We start from the raw sequence: 12652 nt of genomic DNA, 5'->3' as shown, positions 1-12652 counted from the left end.
GATATCAAAGCAGATCTGAAAAGGCACATTCACACAGGAAATGTTTAGTTGAAATCAGACATTAGAAAAAGCAGCAAAAAAACCTGAAGTTGATTAAAATATACAGAGATCTCCAGTAATGCCAAAGAAAAAGGTGTTTTACAGGTGTGTCAGTGCAGCAGATAACCCTTTGAGAGTGCCCGGGGCAGGGCTCCTCCCGCTGCAACCGGGGCAGGAAGAACAAATTAGGTTCACTCAACAGGAGCAGGTGCTCATTCAAATGCTTTCAACTCGGAGTGAAACGTAAATTTGGTGTAAAAGAAGCAGGCTGGTTCAAACTAACAGCATGCAGCCAGTGCTCAAAGGGTTATACGGAGCAAATGCAAGAGAAATCAGGCAACATTAGTATCATCTACCTTCCACACAGAGAGTTAGAGCCCAGTTTAAAGAGACTGTATCCCCTTTGGAGAGAGAAAAACTGGAAACCTGTCATCCCTCAAGAGACCACAGGCCCTGGCATGGGAAGCAAGCCAAGGATTTCTCTCTAATTCCCAGCGTAAGCACCTACCTGCCCATACCTGGAAGCTATAAATGTCAAACCTCACAGCCAAGGGACAAACACCTCTGTGTGGGCATGTCACAAAATGAAATCATCTCTCAGCACCTCTGTCCTGCTGCTGTTCCACTGGAGATGTGACACAGGGCTTGCACACATGCAGCTCCCCAGGACAAGTCTCCCTTTTCCCAGCAGTGATGTGACAAATGTCCCTTTTTGACATTAGATTTACAGATCGAAGGGAACGATGAGGGGAAAAAAAAAAAATCTGCTTTTTAACTTCATGTAAACTGGAAAAAAAAAAAGGACTTGACCATCAGCAGTTCACAGCTTGAAATGCATCAAACACACAGAAAGGAACACATGAGCACAGGAATGTTTGTAGCAGAGTGTCCGGAGCACGTCCTGCTACGAAATCCTAACAGTTAAATGGAGCAAAACTCTCCCTTTTGGAATAACATCTAACTTGGCACCATAGGAGAATACAGACTTGGTTAATAAAAATAGCTTCTAATTAATACTTCAGAGTTCAAAAGTTTAGCAACAAGCACATGAAGGGCTAACCCCTTTAAACAAACCAAAAAAAAAGAGGCTTTCCTGCCACAAACGGCAACTATTCATCACGGATTGCTGTGGCAAAAGCACACATCCTGTAAAGAGCTACAGAAGTCAAACTACCACCAAAAGAGGCTAGAAAAATATTAGGAAAAAGTGCTTTCAAACCCAAAGTAAACATTCAAGAATACACTGTAGGTGCTACGTTTTGACAGCTCACTCAACTTGGAGTTTTCCCAAGCAGTAATATGAAAATTAAATGTCTTTGCTAATAAATTATTCCTGATATTTTGTACCCTGTTAGAGAGTATCTTCCACGTCGAAGTTGCCAACTTAATTCTCTCCCCTACTGAAAAATATCATATAATGCAAAATTACAGTACTGTATATTTTTTCTCTACCCATATCTGCAAAAAATGGAAGAAATATTTCATGTGGAAATAACCAATTCTTGCAGTAAGAGCTTTTACATGTACAGTTTGTATGTTCCCCCTGTTCAGAAAAGCCTTTGACTGCATAAAACTTGTCCTAGAACACAGTAATGGTTCCCGTGTTGTTGAAGGCCACAGAACATTTAACTACAGCTTATCTCCTATGTATATATGAAAAGAAAAACCAGGACACTTGGGAAATTTGTTTTATGATATGTGATCAGGTCAGAGATGGTCAGTTCACTCCCTCAGGAATGTTGTCATAAAGGGAAATTAAAGAAGGTGGAAACCTGATAAGGATAAAGTGAAAGTCCCATGGTTTAAATTTAGGTCCAAGAGCTCCCAATCATGAGACCAGCACTTGCAGCCCCTTGGCACAATGATTCCCATGAGGGATTTAACACTGGAAGGTGTGTGAAATACTCTAAAACTGCAGTCCTGCAAAATCCTGGCTACCCAGACTGAGCCCCACTGTAAGGGGAATACACTGGTGTTGGTGATTAGTCAGCTTCTCATTAACAGCCCCAATTAGTGACCCTCGGGAAGCGCCAAGCAGGGGAAGTCCCCAAGCCAAATGCTTTGTGGATTAAAGTGAGACTCTGCCATCACCTTGCTGATATAAATGGAATGATATTGTTTGCACTGGAATATTTTCCACTCGAGTCCCTTTAAGTGCCAATAGCGAACAGGTACCAGTATGATGATGTTAAATCTCAAAAATAAACTGGCCTGGAGTTCAAACTGTTGCAGCTATTTATAGTCTTCTAAGACAAAAACTAAAGAGTGCCCTGCTGAGGGGCCGTGGCTGGTGGGGACACACACTGAGGAGTCTTCCACTACTGAAAGACGAGTGCATAATACTGTAATTGAGCACAAAGAACACGGAATCTGCACCACCTAAGTTACCAGAGCAATCTAACCAGTTCCTCACCTGCTGCTGGTGGATGCTGGCCACTAACTGTTGGCAAATCCAAAGAGCTATCAGACATGACATGCTTAAGATCTCCTCCCACATCAGCCAGTTTCATGTCAAACTGAACAGACAGCGCATCTTCGGAGTCCTCCTTGCCCACGCTGCTGCCGCCGATGGAAGGCAGATCCAGGGATTTCACCGAAGCAGAGTCTTCTTTGGCCTGCTTGAAAGCTGCCACTTTGTCCACCAGCGACTTCTCGGCGCCGCTGGAAGAAAATTTGTTGGAGTGGAAGTCAGCAAAGTCATCATCGCTCTTCACCGAGGAGAGCGCGCTGTCCTTGGCCTCCTCGAAGCCCGCTCCGGAGCCTTCCAGGGACAGCTGCTTGAAGATGTCGTATTTGGTGGGCGTAGCAGTGGTGGCAGAGCTCTGCCCACCCTTCACTGCGCTGGCAGAGGAGCCAGCCTGAGCACCAGGGCCGGCCTCCAGCTTGAGTGCATTGTATTTGTCATCAGGTTTTTGTTCGGAAAACCCCCCGCTGTTGTTGAAAGCCATAAAATCTGCAAAGTCATCTTGTCCACTGGCTGATGCGCCGTTAGAAAATTCCCCAAAAAGGTTGAACTCTCCAAAGTCATCAGCTAAGCTTGAAGTTTTGCCGGGCGCTGGCTGGGCAGAGGCTGACGGAAGGGGTGGGGGGGGAAAGGAGCCCGGTTTTGAGGTGTTAAATGCAGGTGGGAAGGATGGCTGCTTGTTTTCTCCAGGAGAGGAAAAGAGCTCCAAGTCTGACAGATTCAAAGGGGCCTTGGCTTGTGTTGGCTGTTTTGGCTGAGCGGGCACAGGAGGGAAGGGCGCAGGGAAGGTTTTGTCTTTTGAGGGTGGCTCTAACGGGGAGATGCTGTCAGCGGTTTTGAAATCTGTGAAACCATCGTCGGCTCCCGTGGGCTTGAACTCTGCAAGGTTTTCTCCTGGGAAGAAAAAACAGGGAGAAAACAACAGTTAAACCCTGCACAACAAATACAGCGCATTCACACCATGCAAGCAAGCAAATTATTTCATGCAATGTCAGAAAGTTTTATGCAAACGGTTTAAATTAAAGACCTCAGGGTGCACATGGAACTGCAAACTCAACTGCCATGAACCACACAAGTGTCAAGGTCAGTGATTCTACTTTTCACTCCAGCAAACACTTAATTCTCTCAAATAGCCTCAAAGTCATATTAAACTCCCTTTACATTGAGTTAATATCAAAACACACTATGACAAATAGATTCAAAAGGAGATCAATGCTGCCTTATTCGGCCTCCACGCAAGTTCTTCTCCCCACCTCATCCTCCTCGTGTTTGCCAAGCAGTGAATGTAATTTTGAATTTCACTTTTACCAATACAGTATTTGCTTTTTACAGAAGCAATTCCTCCCTTCCTCCCTCTGAAATACTGCAGCTTTCTCAGGGGGGATCACCAGAGGGCTGAGACAAAACCAACATGAGGAAACAATGTTTTCACTGAAGTTTTATTGAATAGTTTGGTGTACTAATTTTGTAACTTTCTTCTTTTGAACATGAAAACATTGTTTAACCCATTCACCAGCATGTACATACTTGGACTACTGGTAATTTTAAAGTATTGATGCTGACTTTAAGGCAAGTGTCCAATAAATAGATTTTTTTCTATTTTAGAAGCACACCACTAGCATTTAATTCTTAAGCTACCACACAGTGTCATACTTAAATTAGTTTAACCAAGATTAAAAGAAGACTCTTCATAACGGTAGTAAAGGACCACAACTACACCTGACCTTGTATTCCATTCTCCCTCCCCTCCAAACCAATTCATTTGGCTCAGCAACAACACAAAATATTCCTGAAATTGCCACTCATTGCTCAAAACTGCAACAGCACAGCAAACTACACTTACTGAAGAATTGCAAACTTTTCCATTAGAAATGTAAGCTGGTGAAAGGGTTAAGAGTGGTCAGACCTTGACAGCAGGCAAATACAGCAACCTTCTCTATTTTAGAACATGTACAGAAAGAGATCAAATGTTATTTCATTTTACTGCAAGCATTTTATCCTGAAGAGGTTCCGAGCATGAGAAGCTCACAAAACACCACAGGGGTTTCACAAATGAATGACTCTTTACTTAAAACAAATTCCAACCACACCACTGCTTTAAAATAAAACTCAGGAGCACCCAGAAGAGATGCCAATCTTCCAGAAATACCATCAGCATATTGTTCCAATAGGATATTGCCCTGTTTTTTCAAGATACTTCCTACCAGGTTTTTTAGAGAAGCAGCACCACCATTATTTTAGAACTGCAGAGATGGAAATTCTGCAGCTCAAAGAGAAATGCTAAAAATGATAATGAAAATATGTTAAACCCCCAGTGCTTACCCAAGTATTTGCTCTCTGCTGGTTGCTCTAATTCCCGGAAAGCGCTGTACTTGTCCCCTCCATCTAGAGAACAGGAGAAAAGAAATACATTTACACAGAGAAATTATGAATTCATACAGCAAATGTTGTATTAATTGCTCTGATTTTTAACTATTAATATCTTATCAATGGCAAAAAGAAGATATATGACATTTTACAATAAATTGCTCATAGTGGTTATGTATTTGTCCTTTTACCTCCAAAAGCAGCTGCACTCTCAGAAGGCTTCTCAGCTGCCATTCCTTTAAATACAGCATATTTATCAGCTGGTGAGAGCGGCTTATTACCTGGGAGTGGCATTAGTAAAGAAGGAACACTAAAAACAAAAGAGATAAAAGCAAAGTTCCTTAATTCATCCATAAGAAATCTACATTTCCAGGTTTTATTTAAAGGAGCCTCTTAAGACTACACAATTTGGTTCCTAAACCTAAGTTATGCCTTAATGAGTGCTTAATCCAGCCCCTGATGTAAATTACCTCAGCTGGATAAATTCCCACTTTATCTCACCTAATCATATTTCTTTAGGTCAGAAGTCAATTTGCACCATTCTTGATTCTAATTTCTATCAAAACCATGAACAAAACACTCCAGGGACTATACACCAAGGAATTCTCAGCCCAGGAGAGAACAAGCACACAGACACACCCCAGGAATCACTGCTGCTTCATTTATCCCTTTGAAAATTCCCCCTGATAGAACCAGGTACAGTGAAGAGTTAAAACTGCACGAGATTTTGAGAGCTCCATACTTTCAGCTGATTCTGATTCTATCTCATTACATACTGCAAAATTAAGATAATAAAGTGGGATCACTGTTCAAAGGAAGGAAAGGATAACTTCGAATTTCTGTCAGTGCCAATCAGGGAGTTCAGGCAGATGTCTAGTCAGCAAAATAAGCATTAGTGCACAGTTACACAAGCAAGTCTTTTTGCATAAACACACTCTACTTTATCCAGTAAAACTGCCACAACAACCTAACACCTTGTTAGCAAATGCTGGAAGATTTAGGAGAGAGCTTTGCCTGCCCTCCACACAAGCCCCGTTATCAGACCTTGGCAGCTCCACACAACAACATCCTTTACATATGAATGATGCATTTTACCTCTAGTTTGTGTCATTCACATTGAAAACCTGAATGAATTTCTATTGCATTCTTCAGCCTGGAGCAAGAATCTTTCCAGAGCCATTTAAATCTCCTTATCAGCAGCCTACAAGCAACACACAAATGAAGCACTTGCACACATGTGCTGATGCTGGTCTGTGATGCTTGCAGACAGACAGTGCAATGGCAAAAAAATAGAGCTTATGGTAATATAATTAAATTTCCCATCCCTGCAAAGCAGGCTATTAGATATGCAATCTTGGCAAATGGAATGGTTAATCAGCTGTACTCCACAGATGGCTTTTTTTAAAATAAAGCTCCATAAGCAATTAGATTATAGCTCATTGTACCATTTTGTTCAAAACTGAACGCTTTCACAACTGAATAAAGAGAATTGCTGCAGTGAAAAAGAAATACCATTTTTTGAATTTTTTTTTAATGATCCTCTACTTCCCATTGTGCAATTTACAAACAGTTTTCTGTCAAAACTTTCAGTAACAGATTAGCTTCAGCTGCAAAATGACATCTAACACAAGATATACTTAAATCAGCATCTTCAGATCCATGTGGCACTGACATCCCTGGAAGTGTCCAAGGCCAGGCTGGACAGGGCTTGGAGCAATTTGGTCTAATGGAAGGTGTCCCTGCCCATGGCAGGGGGTGGAACTGATGATCTTCAATGTTCCTTCCAAACCAAAACATTCTGGAATTCTATGCCATCAGCAAAACTGAATTTCTTACACAGAAGCCATTTGCCATGGTGTAACAGAACAATTGGGTTGAGCATCCCCATTTGATGTCACTGCTGAGGAAGCACCTGGTAATCAGGGCTCACATGGAATTCAGAGTTCTCTTTGCCTCTAAGAACAGCCAGTTCCTACCCATGAAATGTGTCTGGCTACAATTAGACACCTGGGAGGTGCATAAAGAGGAAAGAAGGCTGACATTTTCTAGTCTTTGTAGACCTTGAAAGGTTGATTGTAAACTATCAAAGGGAGGAAACATGTTTATTTATTTTGTTATACAAAACCTGCCTGATCAGGAATTACATCTTGTCTCCCAAAAGAAAAGCCAGGACTGCTGGAGTCTGAATGATGCTTCAATTGAGATTTATAGTCACGTATCAAAAGTTTAGGCACCGACCAGAGACATGACAGAAACACCAAGGATCTGGTACCTGCTCCGGTGCTGTGAACTGGCTGCTTTGGCTGCGTCCCCCTGGAAGTCAGCGAAGGAGTCATCCAGGGAGCCAGACTTTGAGGCATCCTGAAACTCCTGGAAGTCATCATCTTCTGGTTTTACTACCTGAGTTACAAACAACACACAAATTGCTATGCTGTTGGCTCTTCAAATTGTCATATAGCATGAAAGCAGCTCGGAGCAGTGTGATTAAGAGGGAAAGCAAGAAGGAAAGGAACCTTTCAACACAAGCATCATCAGCATTTCCACTTTGTCTGCACCTCGCCCTAGTCAAACACACACAGGATTACAGGGAGCAAGAATGAACAACAGGTGAATAAGGAACTTGACTCCTTTCACAATAACTGTGTTATTGATCATAGCCGTGTCATATTTTAATACAGAACAAATATTAATAATTTGAATAATTTAAAATTAATTGCACCGCAAAAAATATTTTCTGAAGGATGAAGCATGTCTGCAAACAGCAGAATTTGACCCCCACATGATCTACCTTTGTAAACTGAAGGTTTTCAGAGTTCTCAGCTCCTGAAAACTCCTATTTTACCAGCTATTAGTGTCTGTTGTGCAGTTTAACCTAAAATTCCATTTTATGTGCAATACAAAACCCTAACTACAACTAAATCCTCTTTGTAATACAGAACACTTTTGTACCTCTTCTAATACCCCCAAGAAGAGCCGAAAAAAAATAAAAGAACGCCCTCCGTGGCACTTCACGTTTTCAGACATCACGTGCTGGATTTCAGCTCTGCTTTTTTGCCATTTACTTCAAACCTGTTATCACCATGCAGGTTTGGAAGTGCCAGGCTAATTCCCTTGCCAGGGAAGGGGGGTTTCCCAGGCAGGGAGCGAGCTCACCTGGCCGGGCGGGTAGGAGGGCAGGAACGCTCCGGAAGGCTGTGCTGCAGCTCCTCCCGCTGGAGCCGGGGCTGGGGCCGGGGCCGGGGCTGGTGCAGGGCCGGGGAGGCTCATGCCCAGCACGGAGGGCCCGATGCCCAGCCCCACGGAGGCCGGGGGGGCGGCGGGCAGCAGCGGGGGCTGGCTCACCCCGCCGGGCAGCGGCACCGGGAACCCGGAGAGGGTGGGGACGGGCGCGGCTGGAAACTGGTTCAGCACGTCGGGGCTCAGGGCGGGGATCCCTCTCTGCAGAGGCAGCAAGCAGACAGACAGTTACACGTGCAGCGTTGATAAAAGGGTGCATTGTGCTCTCAGCTCCAGCTGGCAGCTTGTGGTACTGAAGCCAGCACCTGGTCAAGCTCCCAGTAAACCTCCCACACCCAAATGCGCCGTCAAGGTCCGTGTAAGTGGATCATATTCAATATACAATTACTGAGGTAGGAAAAGGCCTCCAAGGCCATTGAGTCCAACCTTTGACCCACCCTGTCAGCCAGCCCAGAGCACCCAGTGCCATGTCCAGTCCTTCCTTGGACATCTCCAGGGATGGGGACTCCACCACCTCCCCGGGCAGCCCCTTCCAATTTTTAATAACCCTTTTCATGAAAAACCAGAACTTTAGTTGACGCTAAAGAAAGTACTAACTGAAATGTAAGTGATGAAATTGATAAAATTATAATCCCACTGAAGTTACAAGGGCAGTTTCTCCTCCAGACTTCAACAGAATCAGCATTTTACTGGACATGTGCACCACCAGGCACTGGTGCTGACCCACAGGCCAGGGCAGGCTGCTCAGGGAGATGCCAGGCGAGAGCCATACCTGAGCCACTGCTATCATGGCCAGCACGGAGTAGAGCTCCTCCTTGGTGAGCTTCCCCGGGGTGGTGCGGTTGGCCAAAGCCCAGATCTGCCCCAGGGTCTCCCTGGGCAGTCCCGATGACATCAGGATGGGGTAGAGTTTGGCTGTGTCTATTCCAGCAGGAGTCAAAGTGGTTTCTAGGATTTTCTTATACAACTCTGTTGTGAGGGAGGCAGTGTTAGACAGTGACAACTGCTCTTTTCCAATAATATTGCTTTTCTATGTTATTTCATGGTATCGAATCAGCAGCAGTCAGTGTAAGGTAAGGCAACAGCATTCTGGCACTGGATTGCATCATCATGTTTCATCTAAATGTGTTATTGGATGGTCTTTACAGACAAGTTTAACTCAAGCAGAGAAATATTTTATATGAAATACACTTAGTGCTGCAATTCAAACCACATTTCTACAATGAAATTGCAGGATAACCCATATAAAAAGACAGCTCTAAGAGCTTTATGTATTTAAACCTCAGTGTAATCAATATTTACTCCAGCATTTCATTTTCTAATCACTGTGTTATTTACACATAGAAGACAAATAGCCTTCAGAAATGAGCTTGCCTAATTACAAGACATGCCAAAAACCAGAATACCCATGAAAGCAGCATTATCAGCAATGCAACCTCTACTGGGATAAGCTGCTGTCATAAATGTTTAATCTAGAATTTATTAACATGCTCGAGTAAAACCTGTATTTCTTTAAATGCAGATAAAGCCACCATAAATATGGAACACATCACAGACACAGGATTCATCTGATGAAGGAACAAGGCTTTGATCAGTAAGTGGCCATGCAAGCACAGGTACATTCACACCCTGCACTGCCCACCTGGCCAAATGCCCACTGGTTGGTTTACCTGGGACCAAGCTGTCGTTGTAAATCCAGGCAGGCATCATTTGCTGGATGGGGTCCTGGGGAGGGAACACTCCAACTCCTAAATGTATTCCATTCAGTAAGAAAAACAGTTGTATTAGGACATAGAGTACAATGATGTTAAGAGACCACACCACAGCTGGTCAGCATCACTCAGCATTTCAGGCAAAGATTTCAGATAGGAATCACTGTGCTCAGAGGAAGAACAGATACTGCAGGAATAGGAAATAATAACTAGAATGATTTGGCAGTAATAGATTATAGTTATGTATGTAATGAAATAAGGAGCTCCTCACGTGCTTCCCTCTTCATGCCCAGATGTACAGAACCTGAAGTCTCACTGTCTTCAAGTTTCACAGCAGCAGTTCTGTGCCATCACAAATTCAGCTTCCCATCAACTCTCTACTATTAGGGCTTATCATGGAATAAATAAATCCATACCTACCATAAAACCCACAGTGTTCCCCCAGAACATCCTCCCCTGGGAAATCCACAAACAGCCCATAGACTGAACCTCAGCAAGATCATATCCCGTGTCCACAAACCCGTATCCATTGCTCCCAGTGTTCAGCTCCAGGGGACACCACAGCCACCTTCACTACTACTGGCTTCATAACATGATCTGCCACACTTCACTCCCTGAAAAATGGTTATTTCCTTCTCCACTGTGTGGACTCTTCCCCTCAGTCTCCCTCAGCAGATTTCATGCTCATATTGGATGGAGCTCTGACCAAAATCACCATCATTTCAGATTTCATTGTCTTTCCAAGTGCCCCTGCATCTCCTGTCTTCCACATGGATTCCCTCCTGACTGGAGTCTAATTTTTAATCATCCCACAGCTCCAAGCACATTCTAATACAAGCGATTCCTTTCATTTCACCAACCAAGTAAAATAAATTTGCTACTTCCTCAGGTCTCATTACTCTTCAGTTTTAACCCCCCTTCCAAACTCACTCAACAGTTTTAATAAAATCCAAACTGGAACAATACCTTGTTTTAAGTTTTCATCTAGCCCATCTTTTAAATTTTCATCCCTAAAGTACAGATGGTTTTAGACATAACATGTATGAGCAGCAAATTGTCTGAGAAACAAGTATTAACTAGCTAAGAGTTTTAACCTGGCATTTTATCATCCCCTCTAGGTTAAAAGATTAAAACCCACCATGACATTGACCATCTTTAGTGGTAAGTTTCCCCTAAATAGTTTTCAAAAATATCTTTAGAGAGCACAACTTCTTTTTTCCCCAGGACAGGACAGAATGTTTTAAAACAGCGAACCTGATTAAACAAACACGTTAAAGGTGATTACAACAATAAACTCACATGGAGAAAGTTCAGAGCAAAATCATGGCAGTTACACTTTGAGCAAGGAGCAGGAGGCACTGACATATTATTCAAGCAGGCGTTCAGAGCAAAATTACGCAGGGCTGGCCTCGGAATTAGTGAACAGAGCGTTAGCACCAAGCAGCATCTCATTAGATTGAAATTCTGTCAAATGTTTCGATTGCTCACCACACTCTTCAACTGCTCTGTTTTGTTCTGAAGCCTTGTGCACCTCTGCAGCAGCAGTGGGACCACTTTCATGTCCACCTACAACATCCCAGTCACTGCTGGTGAGACTGGGATGGGCTTGGCTTGCAGCTGAGGCTTTGTGCCCAACTTCGGATGTTTTAAGTTTGGTTTGCTCTTGTTCAGATTCATCTGAGCCATTAGCTAAGGCTTTCTCCTCCAAGGAAGAGCCTGAATAAACAGCAGGAGCAATTATTTATACTTTGTTATGAACTGCCCAGACTGCAATTCCACACTTTTCAAAGGAAAAGTACTTTTGGTAGCACTGATGAGATGATCAGCCCCAGCTCAGACCAACAGCACCACCCTCTTTGGACACTTTCAGAGCCCGATTCTGCCCTTTACTTACCACAAACACAACAAACTCAACAAGCAAAAAACAAGTAAGAGGAGGAAGACATGAAACTACTTCTGTATTAGGATTATTCCTGCATAATCATCCAGGCATCAGGAGCAGAAGTGGCCAGTATCTACTTACACATCTCCAAAATTCTTCATCTCACCAACATCCCCTCAGCCTCCAAGGGAGGAAGCACGCAAGTGCTCCACAGCAGCATAATCATTATTTCTTATACCACCATCTCCACTTTTTCTACCACACAGACTTAGGAAGATGCTAAAACACATGATTTAATTCACCTAAGATCAGGTACGTGTATATTTAGCAGTATTTGGATCTACACATGACTTGCTTTTACAGGCAGTTCTCAGGGAAGGGAGAAGGGGACTTAAACCATCTTTTCCCATGGATCAGCAGGTTTCTGCTTAATTGCCTATATATTATTTCTTCCAGCCACACTAAAAAAAAACCCCAACAAAATAAGTCAAGACTCTGTGTAGCTCAGAAGGTGACATGTAAAAGAAGATACTTTAGAGTTACCTGTTTTATGGGTATTGGATGGAGATGCAGAGGTAGGAAAATAAGGAACCTGCCCAGTTGTACCATGCAGGGTGGATAACACTGGAGCCTGGGCTGGAGGGACAGGTTGGAGCACAGCCCTCTCTGAAAGCAGCTGCCCAGCCTCAGTGGCAGGATGGAAAGGCTGAGAGGTGGATTGAGGCACCACTTTGGGGGTTTCAACAGGGCCTTGCATAAAGTCACTAAATTCTTCATCATCGAGAAAAGCAGAATGGGAAACAGAAACAGCAGAATGGGATGGTGTGGGATGATCTGCAAATGGAATGAACACACAAGGCAAAGTGATGAGGAATAAGGGTCACGGGTGGGAATGTGGGGAAAGTGGTAAACACTGGGAATACACAGCAAATGGGTGAGCAGCAGCAGTGT

At 43.5% G+C, this 12652-nt stretch overlaps 1 protein-coding gene across 7 annotated transcripts in view; it reads right to left on the bottom strand.

Moving 5' to 3' along the window:
* Positions 1-12652, bottom strand: part of SYNRG (synergin gamma) — a 37190-nt gene that overhangs the window by 15411 nt on the left and 9127 nt on the right. For 3 of the 7 annotated variants that reach the window (XM_032130180.1, XM_032130181.1, XM_032130182.1), the window contains exons 7-15: positions 12245-12535; positions 11308-11535; positions 9778-9855; positions 8880-9076; positions 8024-8308; positions 7143-7270; positions 5062-5180; positions 4826-4888; positions 2453-3397 (exon numbers count right to left, since the gene is read on the bottom strand). In XM_032130180.1, the coding sequence (XP_031986071.1) occupies positions 2453-3397; positions 4826-4888; positions 5062-5180; positions 7143-7270; positions 8024-8308; positions 8880-9076; positions 9778-9855; positions 11308-11535; positions 12245-12535 (2334 nt within the window). The remainder of the gene's footprint in view (positions 1-2452; positions 3398-4825; positions 4889-5061; positions 5181-7142; positions 7271-8023; positions 8309-8879; positions 9077-9777; positions 9856-11307; positions 11536-12244; positions 12536-12652) is intronic. The other 4 variants (XM_032130185.1, XM_032130186.1, XM_032130183.1 and 1 more) reach the window with 3 other exon arrangements.

This window comes from Corvus moneduloides, chromosome 20 (genome assembly GCF_009650955.1).
Source record: "Corvus moneduloides isolate bCorMon1 chromosome 20, bCorMon1.pri, whole genome shotgun sequence".
Taxonomy (NCBI): Eukaryota; Metazoa; Chordata; class Aves; order Passeriformes; family Corvidae; genus Corvus; species Corvus moneduloides.
This window is presented reverse-complemented; position numbering and strand designations above follow the sequence as displayed.